The sequence below is a fragment of the Chrysemys picta genome, unplaced genomic scaffold (genome assembly GCF_011386835.1).
Source record: "Chrysemys picta bellii isolate R12L10 unplaced genomic scaffold, ASM1138683v2 scaf1, whole genome shotgun sequence".
NCBI lineage: Eukaryota > Metazoa > Chordata > Testudines > Emydidae > Chrysemys > Chrysemys picta.
The window spans coordinates 1,159,532-1,179,981 of record NW_027052708.1 but is presented as its reverse complement, the minus strand read 5'-3'; the positions used below and the strand labels follow the sequence as shown (position 1 = coordinate 1,179,981).

The 20,450-nt window shown below is 47.1% G+C and overlaps 1 protein-coding gene across 1 annotated transcript in view; it reads right to left on the bottom strand.

Annotated features, from left to right (window-relative positions):
- The window catches only part of LOC135977475 (deleted in malignant brain tumors 1 protein-like), an 82,401-nt gene extending 68,827 nt beyond the window's left edge, over positions 1–13,574 (bottom strand). The window contains exons 1-2 of the mRNA XM_065578731.1: positions 13,511–13,574; positions 7,205–7,519 (exon numbers count right to left, since the gene is read on the bottom strand). Coding sequence (XP_065434803.1) covers positions 7,205–7,519; positions 13,511–13,574 — 379 coding nt within the window. The remainder of the gene's footprint in view (positions 1–7,204; positions 7,520–13,510) is intronic.
- Positions 13,575–20,450: the final 6,876 nt, after the last annotated feature.

Genomic DNA, 20,450 nt, shown 5'->3' with positions numbered 1-20,450 from the left:
ATCCAGGAAAAGTCTCAGAAGCAAAATCAGGACCTGTACATGGCCTTCATCGATTTGACAAAGGCCTTCAACTCCATCAATCGCGAAGCACTGTGGAAGATACTGGCCAGATTTGGCTGCCCTCCAAAATTTATTATGGTCCTAAGATTTCTTCATTATCAGACGACTGCCACCATTCTCTGTAATGGCCTGGAGATGGATCCTTTTGTCATGAAAACTGGGGTTAAGCAAGGATGCGTTATTACCCCAACCCTGTTCTCCATCTATTTTGCAGTCATTTTGGTCCTTGTTAAAGACCGCCCCCCACTGGAGTTGACATTCCATACAGAATGGATGGGAGGCTTTTTAATCTTTGATGTTTCCACTTGAAGTCTAAAGTCCTCAGAGCGTCCATTACTGACTTCAGGACGCTGATGATTGTGCCATCCTCACACACACTGAGAATGATCTTCAGCCCACACTGGATTTTTTTGCACAAGTTTACCAAAGCGTATGACTCTCACTCAATACTGAGAAGACTAAAGTGCTCCATCAGCCTGCTTCAGGCCTTGCACAAGACCAACTACACATCAACACTGAGGGACAGACTTTGGAGAGAGTTGAGGACTTCTGTTACCTCAGTAGCCAACTTTCTCAAAAAGCAAAAACTGGCAGTGAGATCCAGCACAGGATCCAGTATGCAAGTGCTTCCTTTGGGAATCGGCTCCGACGCATTTTCACAGACCGTGACCTACGGCAGGACACTAACATCCAGGTCTATGAGACAATTGTTATTCCTACACTCCTTTATAGCTGTGAAACATAAGAACATATAAGAATGGCCCTACTGGGTCAGACCAAAGGTCCATCTAGCCCAATAACCGTCTCTTTTCCAAGCTAAAAAGTCCCAGTCTTATTAATCTCTCCTCATATGGAAGCCTTTCCATACCCCTAATCATTTTTGTTGCCCTTTTCTGAACCTTTTCCAATTCCAATATACCTTTTTTGAGATGGGTGACCACATCTGCACACAGTATTCAAGATGTAGGCATACCATTGATTTATATAGAGGCAACATGATATTTTCTGTCCTATTATCTATCCCTTTCTTAATTATTCCCAGCATTCTGTTCGCTTTTTTGGCTGCCGCTGCACATTGAGTGGATGTTTTCAGAGAACTATCCACAATAACCCAAAGATCTCTTTCTTGAGTGGTAACAGCTAATTTAGACCCCATTTTTTTTATATGTATGGTTGGGATAACGCTTTCCAATATGCATCACTTTGCATTTATTAACATTAAATGTCATCTGCCATTTTGTTGTCCAGTCACCCAGTTTTGAGAGATCCTTTTGTAGCCCAGGTCTGCCTGGGTCTTAACTATCTTTAGTAATTTTGTATCGTCTGCAAATTTTGCCACCTCACTGTTTACCCCTTTTTCCAATCATTTATGAATATGCTGAATAGGACTGGTCCCAGAACAGACCCCTGTGGGACCTCACTATTTACCTCTCTCCATTCTGAAAACTGACCATTTATGCCTACCCTTTGTTTCCTATCTTTTCACCAGTTACCAACGCATGAGAGCACCTTCCCTCTTATCCTGTGGCAGCTTACTTTGCATAAAAGCCTTTGGTGAGGGACCTTGTCAAAGGCTTTCTGAAAATCTAAGTACACTATATCCACTGGATCCCCTTGGTCCACATGCTTGTTGACCCCCTCAAAGAATTCTAGTGGATCGGTGAGGCATGGTTTCCCTTTACTAAAACCATGTTGACTCTTCATCAACAAATTATGTTCACCTATATGTCTGACAACATTGTTCTTTATTATAGTTTCAACCAGTTTGCCCAGTTTGCAGTCAGGCTTACAGGCCTGTAATTGCCGGGATCACCTCTGGAGCCCTGTAGCGGAGCAGTTACCCCACTCCTAAGCAGCAAGCCTAGGCTGATTGGGGAAGCAGCCACAGCTGGGCCATGCCCTAATCAGGCCACAGCTGGCCCTGATAAAAGGACTATGAGCCAGGAGTTAGACACGCTCCTTCCAGCTTCAGAGGGAGAAGGACTTAGTTGCCTGGGAGCTGAGGGTGCAGGCAAGAGAGTAGGGCTGGGGAAAGGTGAGAGGAGCTGGGGAGCTCATGTCTGGTAACTCTCCAGGCCGCAGGTCCTGTGCAAGGCCAAACCAGGTACTGGGGTTTCAGAGGCTACAGCCCAGGGGTTCGGCAAAGGCAGCAGGTCCAACCCCCCTTTTGTCAATGATCAATGGCTTGTACACTGCAGTCCGCCCCAAGGAGCGGGGGCTAGATGGTGACTGGCAGTAGCCATAGACTGAAGCGAGGTGGGGATAGAGGGTTGGGGGTTCCCTGGGGAGGGGAGACCCAGAGCTATGGGGGTACCGTGGAGGGAAGAACCCACAGAAAAAGGGGTACTGGGGTCTGGGAGGGACACAGGGGCCAGTGACAGGCGAGATACCGTCCAGCAGAGGGCGCTCCGGTGCTGGATGAGCTAATTCCCAAGGGAACCAGCAGGAGGTGCCTCAACGGTGAGTCGTCGCATTGCTACAAGCCCTTTTTAAAAATTGGCATCACATTAGTTATCCTCCAGTCATCTGGTACAGAAGCTGGTTTAAATGATAAGATACAGACTACAGTTAATAGTTCTGCAGTTTCACATTTGAGTTCCTTCAGAACTCTTGGGTGAATACCATATGGTCCTGGTGACTTATTGCGGTTTAATTTATCATTTTGTTTCAAAACTCCTCTAATGATACCTCAATCTGGGACAGGTCCTTAGATCTGTCACCTAAAAAGAATGTCTCAGGTTTGGAAATCTCCCTCACATCCTCAGCCATGAAGACCTAGTCAAAGAATTCATTTAGTTCCTCTGCAATGGCCTTATCGTCCTTGAGTGCTCCATTAGCACCTTGATTGTCCAGTGGCGCCACTGGTTGTTTAGCAGGCTTCCTGCTTCTGATGTACTTAAAAATAATTGCCATTACTTTTTGAGTCTTTGGCTAACTGTTACTCAAATTCTTTTTTTGGCCTTCCTAATTCCATTTTTTCACTTCGTTTGCCAGTGTTTATGCTCCTTTCTATCTTCTTCACTAGGATTTAACTTCCACTTTTTAAAGGATGCCTTTTTGCCTCTCACTGCTACTTTTACTTTGTTGTTTAGCCACAGTGGCTCTTTTTTGGTTCTCTTACTATGTTTTTTAATTTGGGGTATATAGTTAAGTTGAGCCTCTATTATGGTGTCTTTAAAGAGTTTCCACACAGCTTGCAGAGATTTCACTTTTGGTGCTGTAACTTTTAATTTCTGTTTAACTAACCTCCTCATTTTTGTGTAGTTCCCATTTCTGAAATTAAATACTACAGTGTTGGGCTGCTGTGGTGTTTTTCTGCCACAGGGATATTAAATTTAATTATATTATGGTCACTATTACCAAACAGTCCAGCTATATTCACCCCTTCGACCAGATCCTATGCTCCACTTAGGACTAAATCAGGAATTGCGTCTCTTCTGGTGGGTTCCAGGCCCAGCTGCTCCAAGAAGCATTTAAGGTGTCAAGAAACTTTATCTCTGCATCCTGTCCTGAGGTGATATGTACCCAGTCAATATGGGGATAATTGAAATCCCCCATTATTGACAGCCCCTCAAGAGTCTGGAGAAGTACCACCAATGATGCCTCCGGAAGATCCTTTGCATCAAGTAGGAATATCGCTGCACTAATGCCAGCATACTCATTGAAGCTAATGTCACCAGCATTGAAGCAATGATCCGCACTCACCAACTCTGCTGGGCTGGAAATTTTGTGCTGATGCCAGACTCTCACCTCCCAAAACAAGTCTTCTACTCTCAGCTCACCCATGGTCAGAGATCCCATGGTACTCAGAGGAAATGCTACAAAGACACACTGAAAGCACATCTCAAGAAAACTCATGTGGACATCACAAGCTGGGAAGAGCAAACCACCAACTGACCCCAATGGCACCACATCATCTATCGGGCAGTGGCCCGCATTGAGGAGAAGTGCCTTGCATCAAAGCTGAAAAGAGAGAGAGAGAGAGAGAGAGAGAAGGAAGGAAAAAGAAAGAACTTTCTCCCAGCAGGCAGCTGACCCATCAGGCAACATCTGTACCTACTACAGGCAAATCTATGGTTCCAGGATTGGACTCCTGAGCCTTCTCAGGACCAGGGCCGGCTCCAGGGTTTTTGCCGCCCCAAGCAGGCCAAAAAAAAACAAAAAAAAACCGCGATCGTGATTGCGATCTGCGGCGGCAATTCGGCGGGAGGTCCTTCGCTCTGAGTGGGAGTGAGGGACCCTCCGCCGAATTGCTGACGAATAGCTGGATGTGCTGCCCCTCTCTGGAGTGGCTGCCCCAAGCACCTGCTTGCTAAGCTGGTGCCTGGAGCCAGCCCTGCTCAGGACAAATATGTAAATTTGGGGTAGAGATCATCCTCGAATGGAGGGATCACCGATGATGGCGATGCTGCTGCTGCAACCAATGAGGCTGTGGGCCTACAGACAATAGCCTCTTTCACTGTGCATCCCTGATTCACTCCCTAGGCACCGTCCAGCCTGTGCCCTGACTGAGGCAGCGACCTCGGTGAAGGAGAATGTTTTGGCAAAGACTGGGATTAATCCAATGGGAAATGAGAAGTGAAAGCTGGACGAGAAGGGGTTGAGAGAGACAAGGTGGATGAGATAATATCTTTTATTGGATTCGCTTCTGTTGGTGAGAGACAAGCTTCTGAGCTTACACACAGCTCTTTTCTGTAAGCTCAAAAACTTGTCTCTCTCACTAAAAGATATTATCTCATCCACCTTGTCTCTAATATCCTGGAACTAACACAGCTACAACAACACTGCATATAAGAAGACGACTGTCACTTTTTGGAAAGTTTTCTAGTGTTCTGTCAGGACAGCATCTCTCAAAAATCACTTGGTGCAGAAACATCACTGCTCCCGTATGTGCTTGTTCTCAGTGATATCTAGTGCACAGGGCAGTTTGTAGACAGCTGAGTGGTTATTTCTGGAAAAATTCTAAATGGGCCCAATCCTGAGTCCTTTATTCTGTTTCTACTCAGTCTGTACAAAGCAAACTCACATTAGTCAATAGCTGCCTGCCTGAGTAAGGAACCCTGGGCTTGGCCCTAGGCGCTGTCCCTGCACCTCTATCCAGGGAAGATGGGGATTAGAGACAAGAATCGACATAACTATAACGATCATGGAAAGACTCATCCTCCTCTCCAACCTTCAGCACAGGCCAGTGGAACTACCCTGCCAGCACGGCAGGGGTTAAAGGGAGCCTTTGGGCCCAGCTAGCCCCACCCCGCTATACCTGCAGCCAATACCAGGCCGGGGGGGGGGGGGCAGGGAGAAAAGGAGAGAGCCTGGCTCAGTTGAGGGCTGACTGGTGAAGAGGCAGGAGCTACCCACCTCCCTACCTGAGGGAAGGGTCACTAGCCTGCCAGCCGAGGCAGCCACCAGGGAATAAGCATGTCTCCCCGGTCAAGGGGGACTGTGGAGGAGACCTAGGAGCCTCCGGCAACTGAGGTAACTGGGTGACTGAAGCCCAGAGACATTGTGGGGTTCAGTCTCACCAAACTTACGGCTGTCCCATCTGAAGGAGCCTGGGATCGCAGCATGAGGCCACCCAAGATCCCTGAGAGGGCGCTATGGATACAAGCCACCCAGCAAACGGGACTAGAGGGGCCAGGCCCCAAACAAAAGGGACAGTGGTAGGAAGTATCCCAGGGCAGGGGATTTAGACTCCCTGCTGGGAGGCCTCCCCTATTCAGGGGTAGATGCATGCAGAACCCTGGGCTGGGACCTGGTGGAGAGGGAGGGCCTGGGTTTCCCTACCCCACTGCCTAAAAGATTGAGCCAAATTGACCTTGAAAACCAGGGGATGGAGGTCAGGGGCACCAACCCACTAAGTCGCCTGGCCCTTCAAGCACCTGTTACAAACCCAAACTTTATTCCCACTGCAAATGTGCAGCTCCAGCTGACATGCAGGTGCAGCGTTACAGAAAGGTCCACAGAATGGACTCTTGCTCTCATACCCCTTTGTTTGTGTGCAGCTCCCTCCTCCTGGTGAGGTTCAGATGAGAGGGACTCCCTGCTGTGCACTTGCTAGGTGTGCAGCACAAGGCATTGCAGTTATTATTACCAGGTTAGGAAATTTACATTGGAGAAGGTCAATGTGTTTTCTGAAGAGTTTAAAAGTCCTGGCAATGAATTTTTGTAAAGTTCCTGCCCACCCCAGCCTTTTTATTTTTTAAAAATACAAAGAAATTGCATACAACCCCTCCCCCATGTGAAGAGCGTATAGATGTTTGTCTTTGAAACACTCAAAATCCAGGAAAGGGTTGAGATTAAACACTGCTCTGAGTTCCCATCACCAGGGGGAGCTGCTAAAACTATTGGAACTATAGGAAAATATTCTACACTTTCTTGTGCTATGTCAGAGGAAGATATTATTTCTACTAAATGTTAAGAAGAGATAAATGAAAACTAAAACTTATAATGGGTCTGTAGTTGTAATGTTAACTATTGAGTCACAACAAATGTCTCATTAACATGATATTCCTGGTCAGTGTAGGGTTGAGGTATATTTTTGGCTGAGCTCTCTATGCTATGTTAGATCTACAGTGTATCAGAGATTTTGAAATTTTCTAATACTGGTTGGTCCAAAATGTGAGAAGTAACAGAGCAGATGGGGGAGTGCTCTCAGCTAAATCTAATTCTGGCCAAGCTGGGAGAATCCGCCCATTCCTCGGTCACCCTCTGAGGATGGCAAAGGGGTACATAAATGCCCCACCCTCTGTACCTCTGTGGTTGGGTGTCTGGGTCTGGATTTTGACATGAGTGTAACATTTTCAAAAGTGCTTCAGTGACTTAGGAGCCTAAGTGACATTTTCCTTTTCCATTCTCTCTCCTATATGCATTTTTAGACCCATTCAGAGGGAAAGGGAAAGGAAAGACGTGGCACTGAAACAACTGGAAATGAGATAATGAAAACGCTTCACAGTCTCACAGGGGGCTCCTCAGTGGCCAGTGACATGAACCGTAATAATTACAGCTGAGTAATAACAATCATTACAGGACTTACTCTGATTTTTGTTCATTTCTCGTTAGGGTCACAGGCACACGATGCCCTCGTGGTTCAAGCCCTTTTGTCTCAGGGGATTTGCCTTTCAGGACTGAGCTGGCTGATTCTTACCTGAACAGGTCACTCCAGCATCCTCTCCATGACCGCAGTTATGCTCTTCCCATCCCTTGTTCCCGCAGTGCCAGAGAGCAGACTCGGTACCATCACAGGCAACTTCATCCAGACAAATTTTTCCAGATCCTGCTCCAAAATGAGCTTCGTCAGGGGCACTGACAGCAGCTCCACATCCCAGCTGCTTACAGACAACCCCAGCATCTGCCATGTCCCAGCGGTCACTACACACCGTCCCCCACTGATCCTGGTGTTTAACCTCCACTCTCCCGGCACAGGGGCTGCCTCCATCCACCAGCCTCAGCTCATCAGCACCTGCAAAGAGAGACACAGAGCAGGGTCAGAGCGAGCAGGGAGCCCCCTCCCCAGCGTTATCACAGCAGAGTCTGCGCCTGGCAGCAGGGGATCCGCGCCCAGAGCCAGGAGAATGGGACATGCCCAGAGCTGCCTCATGGCTCCACCTTCTCACGTCTCAGGGCCTCACACTCGGGGCTGTCAGTGCTGCAGCCCTCACCATTTTATCTCCACTCTGGCGATTTGGGGTGTTTTTAACCTGTCCCGTGAGAACACGATGAAAGGCGCCAACTCACAGAGTTTCCCTTATTCCAAATGGCGCCATCTCCTGTCACTGTCACTGGGGCTGAAGCCAGCGAGATACCGCCATCTCCCTACAGTCTGTCAGTGTGTGGGAGTGAGGCCGCCCTGAATAAAGCTGGCTGCCACTTCCCACTAAAGCCCGTGGGGAACACGGCTGTCTCTGTGTGGCTGAGGGGGCTGGAGAGGACCCAGGGACTGTGATGGGCAGCAGAGACCCAGTGAAAGGAGGATGGTGAGAGTGAGGGGAGCAGGGCACTGGGGGGACAGGAGTCAGATTCAAGGCTTGCAAGGGAAGGGGGTGCAGGTGCTGTGTGGGCCGGAGGGAGGGGTGGGGAGGAGGTTCTGGAGCAGGGGGAGGAAAGAGGGTGGAGAAGGGAGAGTCTTAGCAGGAGGCAGGAGGGACAATGGGGAGGAGGGTCTGGAAATGGGGGTAGGAAGGGGCAGGAGTGAGGAGGTGGGTCTGGGGTGGGGACGGGAAGGAGGTCAGAAAGTAGGGGCAGGAGGGATAAGTGGGGAGGGGAGGGGTGTCTGCAGAGGGAGTTAACAGGGAAGCAGTAGAGAGGGACAGAAGGGAGGGCAGGGGACAGGGATCTGAAATTGAGGCAGGAGGGAGGAGTGGAGATGGAGCACAGGGTCATCTGGAGGGAGAGAAGGGAGCATGGGGCTGGAGGGGGTTATTGAGCAGGGGGTAGGAGGGAGGGGAGGAAAAGGGGGTTTAAAGAAGGGGGTCTGCATGGAGAAGTGGAGAGAGGAGGGGGTCTGGAGTGGGGGACAGGAGTGAGAAGTGAAGAGGGGGTGAGGGTCCAGGCAGGAGAGTGAGAGAAGGGAAGGGAGAGAGCAGAGAGGGGGCAGAAGGATGCATGGGGAGAAGAGGGGGGAAGGAGGAGGTGGGGTGAAAGGTGATCATGTGTAGGGTGAGGAGGGAGGGGGTCTGAATCAGGGCATCAAGAGGTGAGGAGGGGAGGGGTGTGGAGCAGAGAATGGGAGTAAGCGGAGGTAGCCTGGAGCAGGGGCACATGGGGGAGTGTTGGGGAGGAGGGAGGAGTGGGGATGGAGGGTGGGTCTGGTGCTGGTGGACAGGAGATAGGGGAGCGGTTCTGGAACAGGGGACAGGAGGGAGTATTGGGGAGGGGAATGGAGTCTGAAGTAGGCAGGGGGTGGGGTCAGGAGTGGGAGGGGCAGGAGAGAAGGGGAGGAGAGGGGAGGAGGCTCTAGATTGTGGGGTGTGCTTCACTGTCTCAGGTAGAGAAGCTGCAGGGTGGTGTGTGGTGAGCCAGGGAAGTGTTGCTGTTTGCAAATGGCTACATCAATCCTGTCGTGTTACGGTGACATTATAGCTGATGTTGATGTCTCCAGTATCTCTGTCTGTAACTCACCCCTGAACAGTAACAGAAGTTCTGTGTGTGAGTGTGAACCATGCAGCATGAATTTAGCTCAGTGGCTGTCAACTATTTCTCAGCCAGTCCTTCATCTGTCAGAGGAACTGAACCAGGAGGGGAGAGCGAAGGCAGTGCTGGGCAGTGGACAGCAGTTCCCATCTCAGGAGTGAGGGGAGGGTAAGTGCAGTCTCCAGCTGAGCTGCCGGGGGAGCCGTGAAGTTTGGTTGCACTAAATGGTGCCTTTTCAGCCTGTGATTCTCACCCCCACGCTGGCAGAAGAGTAGAGGGGAGTTCTACAGTCCATAGACAGACTGAGTAACATAATGGGATGGTTTTTATAACCTCGTAGTTTTTGTGTTGTGGCGCTTGGCATTACAGCCTTGTGCTCCCTACCGGAGCTTCCTCTCCCCACCTGCCCAAAACATATCCCTCTTCTATTGGTCTCTTCCCACCCTCCTCCCCTGGGCTCTTCCCCCTCCTCTTCTCCCCTTTCTACCTGGCCTCTCTGCCCTGCGTGTACAGGCTGCTCCTTCCCCAGATGAGCAGCAGACTCTGCCCCCACTTCCTGCCAGTGGCTTTTCTCCCAGTAGCTCTGAGTTCCACCCCCTGACCCCAGTTGTCTCTAAAGTTTTTTGTATCTCTGGGGGTTGTGGAGAGGCAAAGCTGGCTGCTGGGAGGGAGGCAGCTAACAGGGAATGTGAGGAGTGGCCACTGCCTGTCACACAGTCCTGGGATATTAGCTGGGAGAACTGGTGCGCAGGACAGGGTGTGAAGAGCCAGGACTGTCCCTGTGACTGGGAGCTAGTACGGGCATCATTACAATGCCCATGAGTTACGGCTACATGCAGAGTTCCACTGTGACCCCTGGAACAGGCTGGCTGCAGCAGTGGATCGCTGAGCCGGGGACACCATGTTTATGGAGCCTCCATGGAGCTCAGAGAACAGTGCAGTTCACACCAGTACATGGTCAGACCATCCTGCTCCTTTAATGCCAAGGAAATACAAAACGATCACTTTGCTGCAATCCACAGGGGTGTTTATTCAGGTATGACTCACTTCAGTGAAGTCCCACAGGCAACCCATGGGGCCTGGTTTGCACTAAGAAAAAAGGGATTTTTTTTCAATGGAGTTAACTCAGTGATGTTCACTCCTGGCAGGACCCAAGGCTGTAACTCTGCTCTAGCTAAGTGCACACACAGTTCTGTTTCCCTGCACACAGTAGAAACTAACAACTGTCGGCAGTTTCCTTGTTCAGAAATCCTCCAGCTACCCCTCCAGCGAGCTCCAACAGGCTTTGTTTCTTTTCTGCTTCCAAGGTCTCGATCACAACTCCTTCTACTGGTTTCTCCCTCCAACAGACACAGTCTGACGCCAGTATCCTGGCCCCTGCACTGGCAACAATGGAAACCCCGGGCTTAGCTCTGACCTACCCATGTGCCTAGTGCCTTTGGCAGTAGCTCCCACTGTTTGCAGCTGTTTTTACTACATAAAGGATCTTGATTGCTCTGTCTGTTGAGCCTAAAAGAGAGTTTTCACCCAGCCATTGGCTTTCATGAGGTCTGTGATTGTCTTAGGATCGAAGCCTCCCCGATGGCAGCCATCAGCACCTTTCATGATAACAATCACATTTATATTGTACCTATCATATCCTGGCTCCACTTCTATGGCCCAACTTGGAATAATGACCCCACCCAGCACTCTGAACATTGGGAAAGTTCAGATCTTGGTCTGGGAGTTAAACCTGTGGCTTTGGTCCGTCCCTGATATTTTCTCATTTGTTTGCCTGGACCCCACATCACTTTACAAATGTGTTTTCCTGCACAATGTAAATAGGTCAATAATTGTGAAACACAGTCTTCTGGCAAAGACTGACCTGGCCTCTATTCAGGGCTCAGGGAGGAAAATTGCGGCACTGAGGGAAAGGGAAAAGTAGCTACATGGGGTGATATTCCCTATATTGTAAACACCCCTGAGTCACTGTGTCTGTGTCATGTGAAGCAAACTCAAATTTCCAATAGAAAATAAAAAATATCAAAGGGACGATGCTCATTTCCTCATCAATCCAACAAAAATACACTGAGCTGAGCATGGGCTTGGCATCACTATATGATGCCGTCCCACAAGTAACTGGAGAGTATTTTATGCTTCCCCACATCACAGTGTCTGCATCATGTGAAGCAGTCAATTTTCCCATAGAAAATAAGAAATATTCAGAGGATGATGCACATTTACTCATAAATCCAACAAAAATACACTGAGCTGAACATGTGCTTGGCATCACTGTATGACACCATCCCACAATCGTGCAGTAATTTATCCCTCACATGATAACAATTATCAGAGGGGTAGCCGGGTTAGTCTGAATCTGTAAAAAGCCACAGAGGGTCCGGTGGCACCTTTAAGACTAACAGAAGTATTTGAATGCCCACTTCATCAGATGCAAGACCCACTGATGATAACAATTCTCCATCCTCTGCAATGTCAGTCTGATCACCAGCAGTCACCACAGAATCCTCTGCTTTTCGGTCATGTACAGCAGTGTTCTGGGCTCTAATCCCAGCACATTATATTTGAACTTCTTGGAAATCTGAAATATAAACTCCAAGTAACCTGCTAGATGGTTTGGTTTGCTCAGGATTTTCTGGGTACCAGCCCCCTAATCACCGCACAGTTAATGAGCTGTCTGTGAAATATATATTAGGGCAGGTTTTTCTCTAAGACAATAATTTAGATGGACATTGCTGATCATCAACTTCAGGGTTAGTTTCTCAGGCTGGCGCAGCAGCGCATCGGGTTCCCATGAACCAGCTACTGCTGAGCAGTTCACTGCCCTGCCAGTCACATGGATCATTCTCATCCTGTTAACACCAGCCCAACAGGTTCCAATCACTGTATTATTTGAATCATAACTGGGTCCCACATTCGATTTTTATCCTATTGCTAATCAGTTTTGGAGTCTTTGGGCCAGATTCACTTCCCAAAATGCACCAGCACTTGCTGAGGTACCCCATGATTTGTCCCTCCCCCTCATTGCTGTTAAGTCTGCCTGGAGCTGGGACACTGCATGGCAAGGAGCTTGCAGCTCCCTCTGTGCTGGAGGAACGAGAGCAGTCCTGAAACTGGGCAAGGGCAGCCTTCAGGGAATGAAACCAATGTGTACATGAAAGGCACCAATACAGCACCTCTGCCATGCAGCTTGTGCTGGTCGGGCTTCTCTAGTCTCCAAATAGGATTCAAAGCTTCTCCTCTCCAGCAGAAACCCTGGGGGAGGGAGACAGAGCTCATGCAGGATAAATCTTCCTGCTGGCAGAGCTTCCGGTACCTCCATGGGCACAGGGCTTTGTGCACTGCACCCCAACACATGCACACACCCCTTCCCTGGGAGGAATTGGCTCTGGGTTTATTTGGATAAATCCTGCTCACTTCAAAATTGCAAAACTTCTACTGGCTTCAGTGCGTGAATGGGGGAGTGAGGAGCCAAGACTTGGCCCTTGGAGCTGTTGGATTCAGTACCAAACAGACATTTCTGTTGGATCCCAAATTATTGATGTATTTATTGGGATTTAAAACACTAAAGCGATGCCCAGCCAAGACTGTTGGCACCCGGACGACATTGATAACACACTCAAATCCCAGCAGCATGAAGTGGCCATTTCAACAGGAACTCAGCCAGCCAGACACCTACAGAAACTCCTTCCCACCCATTTCTCATTATGTGACGCACGGCCTGGGTCCTTCCCACCCCCAAACAAGTGTCTTTTGCAGTGTGCCCAGAAGGTCACCAAATTTGGGCTATTTTGGCCCAAACCGGACAACAAGTTTCAGAGTCCTGGAGGCCTCACGAGAACACCCTCTCAGCCACCCCTCTCCTTTATAAAAAGGGGGAACCAGCTTAGGTGCCCCTGCTAAGCAGAGCTGTGGCAGTACGACACGGGGAGAGAGGTGATCCCTCAGGGAGGCCGGTCCCAGGCCACTTAGGTCTTTATAAATACTAACCAACACCTTAACCTCCACCCAGAGCTGGGCAGCCAGTGCAGATCCTGCACCATGACTGTAACATGCTCCTAGCAAGATGTGCTGATCAGTGAGTCGCTTCCATTTGCACCAGCTTTGTTCTCTGAATGGTTCTAAGGTGCAGCCCTACATTAGGATCATTTGAAGAGTCCAATCTCAAGGTAACAAAAGCCTCGGTAACAGTGGTAAGTTCCAATCCCAAAAAGAAAAGTCACAACCTCCTAGCCAGGCACCGATGGTAAAAAGCGGACTGTAAAAGTTACCACCCTAGTTGCAGTTAACCCAGCTCCCCTGGTGAAACACAGAAGAGACTTACCTGCTATGTCCTGAACTGTGAGGAGAAGAAGCCACAGCACCGGAGTGGAGAGATGTCCCTTCATTGCCAGCCTGACTTGCTGTCCCCCCTCTCAATGCACTGGCTGCACCTAAACACCTGCCAGGGCTCCTCTGTGTCTGACAAGTGACAACAAAGCAGTGGAAGGGAAATATATAGAATCAGAGGCTGCCATCAGCTGCGGGAAGGAACCAATAGCAAACCCACCTGCCTTTTTAGTTATTATCAGTGGTTTTATCTGTGACTTTATGCAGCTAAAACATCCAATAAAACTCGAAAGCAACAAACATCACCATATATGAGTGATGAGCCCCCTCCTGATGTCAGCTTTACCACAGCCTCAGATCATCGGGTAACCCCCAATCTCCGGTGAGGGAAGGAAATTTCTGTACAAATTGTATCCCTGCTGTTTCTAACCCTGATAGATTTTATATTGTATTAAATATGAATTGGGAGACATTAGAGGCTGGTTATTTTATAAACTAGGAAAGAAATCCCTTGTGCCAAAGGTGATCATTACGAGACCAATTCCCAGTATAGGACATGCCCAATTGTAGACAAGCACAACTCACTAGAACCAGGTTGTGTCACTCAGTTCAGCTTTATAGAAGAAGAATTACTCAGCCGCATCTGAAATATTGACAGTTCTTCTACGAATAGACCTTGGGGCAGGGGTGAAAGTGGGCCGGTACGACGTACTGGTAAAAAGTGGCTGCCAGTACCAGCCCATATGCAGCTGACGTTCATTGCCCCTTTCCTCCCACCCCCGCAGGCTGCCAACATGGGTGGGGGGACAAAAGGGGCAGCTACCCTGGGGCTGGTGATTTAAAATTGAAATCTCCATCGGAGCCCCGGGTGGCGTGGGCCACGCAACGCAGATGCGCTGGCTGGAGTAGGCTGACCCCCAACCCCGCCGCTTCTGCCCAAGGCCCAGCCCCTTCCAGGGGCCTGGCTCTGGGCCACCGTACTGGTAAGTGCTTAATATTACTTTCACCCCAGCCTTGGGGTTTCCTGCCTAGACCATGATTCTCAGTGATGGAGGCAGAGCAAACAGTAATGACAAAACAGGAAATTGTACCAAAATAATATAAGGGCCCTACTGTCAATCAAATGTTAGCCTCACCCCTTGACCCCTGCCCACCTGTCATGGGAAGTCCTGCACCTGTGGTTATTACTTCTGGTGTCAAGCCGGACACATGACTGGAAGCAAGGTGTGTCATGTGACCCCTCTAAGAACTCCTCCCACTGCCCTCTACCAATCAGGATGGGTTTTCGCCCCCTCAGGACCACCTTGAGAGGCAATTTTATGAATCGGGGGGAGTTCCAGGGCGGGGTGATCCGTGCAGAAGTGGGTCATGTGACCCTTCTTAGAACTCCTCCCACCACCCTCTACCAATCAGGAGGGGTTTCAACTGCAGGGGACCACATCTGAGAGGATATTTGACCAATCGGGGAAGTTCTGGGGTGGGGTGACCCATTTGGAAATGATTCGTGTGACCCCTCTAAGAATTCCCCCCAACGCCCTCTACCAATTGGGATGGGTTTCGGCTGCAGAGGACTGCCCCGAAAACATATCTAACCAAAATAGGGCAGGTTCTGGGGTGGGATGAACCGCCCAGAAGAGGGTCATGTTACCCCTCTAAGAACTTCTCCCACCACCCTCTGCCAATCAGAGCACAGTACCACTACCCCATAAGTCCCAGCTCTGGGTAGAAGAGGCCATCTCTTACCAAGAATGCACGTTTTAGAACGCGCGGAAATGCTGAGAGGAAACATGGACTCCTTCCCCACCCCCGTAAAAACTTCAGCCTTTCTTTTAGCCCCGAGGGACTTCGACCATCTGTGGAGAAAGCTCTACATCAGCGAAAGTTCTGAGGAAGAGGAGGAGGAGTGAGAGACCAAAGGGAACCCTTTGGCTCAGCCGTTGATGGATACATCAAAACCCGATCCCGAAACCCAACTGCTCGTGAGACACTCCAATGAGTGTGCTGGCCTCTCGTCGTCCACCCCACTGGAGGAAGAAGGCGAACACAGCTCGGGGGAGTCACCGGCGGACAAAGTGAACAGAAAAGATGTTGCTCAGGTAAATGAACAATTTAGAAGTAACGTTAGAGGATGTGTCTGTGTGTGTGTCTGTAATGAAGTTGTGTAAATCTAAAAACAAGCAGTTGGAACTTACACTTGTTTCTTTTCTGAAAAATCCCTCGACAGCTCAACGATACCTTTCTAGAGGACCCGGAGGTCCTGGACACCATTGCATCAAACATCAAAGATGAACTGGGCCCACCTTGTTTTTGCTCAAAGCCAATACAAATCGTTGAAGAGGACTCTGAGGATGATGGCTATGAGGAGTTTAGGAGGGGGCTTGGCACAGAACTAACTGAGTCAGTGCCATGTCGTGAGCATAAAAATGTCATGCAGACTATTGTACGCATTGCTGTTTATGCTGTCCTTAATCACTATCTTAGGAAAAAGCGTTTTGAAGATTGTGAGGGCTGTGTCATAGATGCACCAGGCCAGCAGCACCATGACTGTGTGGCTTGGACTTCAGTGGATATAAACTGCAAGCTCTGCGGCTTGTGTGCTGAGCTGCGTTTGGAAAGCTTATTCAACACTATTTTTGCCATAGGTGATGCTATGCAATGTCTGTGCTTAACTCAAGAACATTTAGCGCAAGGAGTGGCCTTGATAAATGCTGTGCAATTCAGTGGAGACCCTGACCGGTTTTAAAGAAAATGACCAAACCGGAAGATGCTGCTTACAGTGTTATATTGACAGTCTGGTCCACACAAAAAGTTACAGAACCCTGCTTAAGGAAAAGACTATTTGTAAGAAATCTAAAAGGAATAAGTTAGAGAATGGTGAAGGGAGAAACATGCGATATAAAACTTGGTAGCTGTAAATAAAAAAAAATCTATTGAAAAGGGCTTTGTGACTACTGTGTTTCTGTTTAAATTTTTAAGGTCTCTGTTGCCCTTAAGTGAGCTAAAAGTTTTAATTGAACATCTTGGTTTGTTTTCAAGGAGCTATATGTCTTAAATTAAAAAAAATAGTTTGTGAGAACCTAGTTCTTGTGTCTTTGTGTAAAAGAGACCCATTTACAGCAAAACACAGAAATGTATGTTGTAGAATCTTGGGTGGGGGACACCCTAAAAATGTGTTTACAATTAAAAAAAAAACAGGGATGGTTCAGACACGTGTTTGAGTACAATGGAGTTGACCCACCATGTTGAACTGAATAGTTTTAATCCACACCCCCACTGAATAGCCAGGTTGACTGAGATTATCCATCCTTGTTGCCATCAGGGTTAATCATATTAGTGATCGGTAATTAAATTTGACGGGTGTACACCCACAGTAAGGGAGGTGGGTGGATGAGGATGGTGAGCTCTGAGTAATATGATATGAAATAAAACCTCAGGAGTTTGCAGACGCTATTGGATAGTTTAAATATAACTCCAGGAGTTTGTAGGTCACTCTTTCTAGCAACTCAAAGTCATTAAAATAATATATTTAAAAAATAAACAAGGGTCTAACCCCAAACTGAAATGTTTCAAGCGTTCACAAACCTCCACCATACTTTAGAACAAACATTTGCTCTAAAGACAATCAAAAATTTTAAAGCTCTGGGTATTTGTAGGGTGCTTATTATGCTTGTGATACACCCATTTTATTTTAAAAACAACCCCCAAACTTTAAGCATGAAAGAAACATGTTTAAAAAACAAACAGACATGCCCCAAGACATTCATTGATATCTGCAAGGGTCCCCCACTTGGGAATGGGGTACAGGAACATTAAGGATTGTTGTGTTTGGTGATTTACTGGTTTTTCATTGAAACAGAAAAATGTATTTTAACTAAAAGAAAAAAAATTAGCCTAAAGCAGCCCAGTTGTGCAGACAACTTCATTCCCCCACCCCAGATCACAAAAGGGAATGTTAGGGGAGAGGTGCCTAAAGTCCTTAAGTAGCTATTAATTCAGAGTTGTGATAATCGAATCAACCTGCTAACTACAGACTTCTGAAGTCTGTTTGAAACAAAGAGTTAGGATGGTATAAAAACCTCAGTTTTTTGGAGACTGTCCTCTATCAACTGAAACTATCTTGAATTGAATTGCTGCTGGACTGCAAGAGGAGATATGCTTCCTGTTTTTAACTCTGAAAATATATATTGTACTGTCACTTTTTGGCCATGCTGTCCTTACTAAATAATGGTACCTATCTTCATTGCAGTGTGATCTGTATAGTGTGGAACCAGTCACTTTAAGCTGCATTTTACCACCAGGCCAATGTAAAAACCAAAACCCAGTTTTAACTATAGTTGTGTTTAATACAGTTAAATTAAAAAACTGCAAACTGATGGTATGGTGTGTTTCAAACTAACAGAGTGTTTTTCTGTGCAAAATGGTTTTTAAAAGCAGTTTGGTTTTTATTCAGCAAAAAAAAAAAGAGATTTTTTTTTTAAATATGGGGTTGTTTGTCCTGTTAAAAGAGTTGGCTTTAATGTTTAAATTGTTAGTGATTCAGGGGCCTAAGCTAGACATAAGTGTGGGTGTTTAAAAAAGTATTTTGTTGCAAACTGTTGGTTTGGTGTTTTAAACTGGTGGTGTGTGTATGTGCGTGTGTGTGCATGTAAAACATAGGTGGCTTTTAAAAAAAAAAATATATGACTGCAAACTATTGGTTTGGTGTGTTTCAAACTAACGGGTTTCTGTGCAAAATGTGTTTTAAAATAGATTTTAAAAGTTGGTTTTTAAAACAGTTTGTTTTTTATTCTTGAAAATGAGATGTGTTTTTAAAAAGTGTTTGTGTGTGTGTGTGTTTGTTTTTTTTAAGTGGTAGAAATAAACTCAAAACCCGTGTTTGTTGTACAGCTGGAAATAGATTATTTTGTTTTAAATCTATGACTTTTTTTAAATAGAAAAACACCCTAATGCGTATTTTATTTTTTAAGTTTAAAAGACAATTTCATGTTTTTTATAATAATAATGTTGTCTGCTCCACTGTACGGTCAAAGCATGAGAGATCCTTAGACTAGAGAGTAAACAAGCTCAACTGAAAAAGGAAAGAGACAGCTGAAAAGGAAAATTCACCAGCATCAGTGACTGATGGATGGATGAAGCCCAGTAAATATATTTTGCTTATTGGTTTGGTTATTTTATGAGGTTGTGTATTTTAAGTAAATACATAGGTGTGGGTGAGAAAGATGGTAAAGTTAAGTTTTGTAAAATATTTTTTTCCTCCTAATCAGGCATGTGCAGCTCTCCCGACAATGCTGTAGTCAGAGCTACAGGGACACCTCCACTAGAACGGCTAAAGAACCGGGAATCAGCTTTGAGACCTTTAACAACGCCAACACAAAACAGCACAAGAGTCCAGATGAAGCATCAGAGCAGTCTAAACCTCATATACATCAAACTGAAGGACAAAACACTCTGGTAAAAAACAATCATGCAAACACAACGCCAGTTTCCAGGCTGCCACCACCACACCAAGCCCTGAGAAAACTGTAAGCGAAAACACCAATATTCACAAACCTGGAGCACGTGCTCTATGGGTTGTGAGTAAAAAACCAAGGACTGACAAACCATTCTCCCAACACCATAAGCTCATCACAGCTCCCCCATATTCTAGTATTTTGGAAAATATGATGCTTCGTTCAGAATACTGGTGGACACTGTATCCTCAGGGGTTCTAAAAGAAAGAAGAACTGGAAACTACATCAAAAATGCAAAAGCTCTTGCAGGTGACTTTTTGAAAAATACTTCAATTTTTTTCCAAAGGGTAGCTCTGAGCAGGCATGACTATTCATGGAAAGGATAAAAGGGGCACCCTGAAGGGTACACATCAGCTAAGGTGTAAACGAAAGGGGGGATGGCGCTTGGGGGATAAACAGACAGCTGCCAAAAAGTTCCAGGCCAGGGTCGCTGTAAACATTTTGAAAAAGGCTGAAGAGGTAATGAGGAAAAAAAACAAAAAGAGATGCCCCCTACTGGAGGTTCTCAAACTGGCTCATCTGAAAATGGGGAGGTGGAATCCAACCTGCAGTGTGGTGGTGACTCTCATGCAGAGTCTGATTTAGAAAATTCCCCAGAAGGCTGTCTAGACGGGTCCCTGTCTACTCCTAATGACCCTCATGGAGGCCCCTCGGAGTCTGACTCTCAAATAGCATCTGACGTAGAAGATGCCGCTGATGGTGCCTTAGAGGAACCCTCAAGTAACCCTGAAAATGCAGAGGTGTATATGGAGAGAGTGAGAAGTTGGCAATGTGAACTACCTAGATTTGGGGGTCGGTGTATTGTGAGAAATTTTGTTTTGTCAATCTTGAGTGAATAAATTCAGCTCAGCAGGTTGCTGAAGCCATACACAGGGGGATACAGTTAGTTCTCGATGAGGTTAATGGTAGGATAGGCCCTGACGATTACGTTCAGTTATGTTTAGAGAGCCTTAATTTAACTAATTTTCGGCCAGAAGAATTAGGGATGAGCTGTCTGCTGAGGATTTCTTCAATCAGACCGATGTTGCATCTCGCTGTGACAGTTGTAAAAAACAGGGGTGGGGGCAGTCGTAGAGTTTTAAATTCTATCCTCAGTAGTCAAATCATCCATAAAAAGAGACAGTGTTTAGTAGACCTGACTTACACCGGTACCAATCTCTGTTTTACGGGCAGGTTCTTGGCCATCATGTCCAACCATAAGCCTACGGATGCGGAATTGTTAGTGGGGGCAAGAAAGTTGCATGAGAAACTGGAGTGGTCAGATCAAAAAAAGGTTCTGCTCAGTGATGTGGCAACATTTGAACAGCAATTAGGAGTCAACATACAGCTGGCGCTTTATGCGGCGAAAGGTGGCTGGGGCTTTTTTAAAACAAGGGGCCCAGTGTACCCCAAGACTTTTTTCATCCTGTTGCATGATGAGCATTA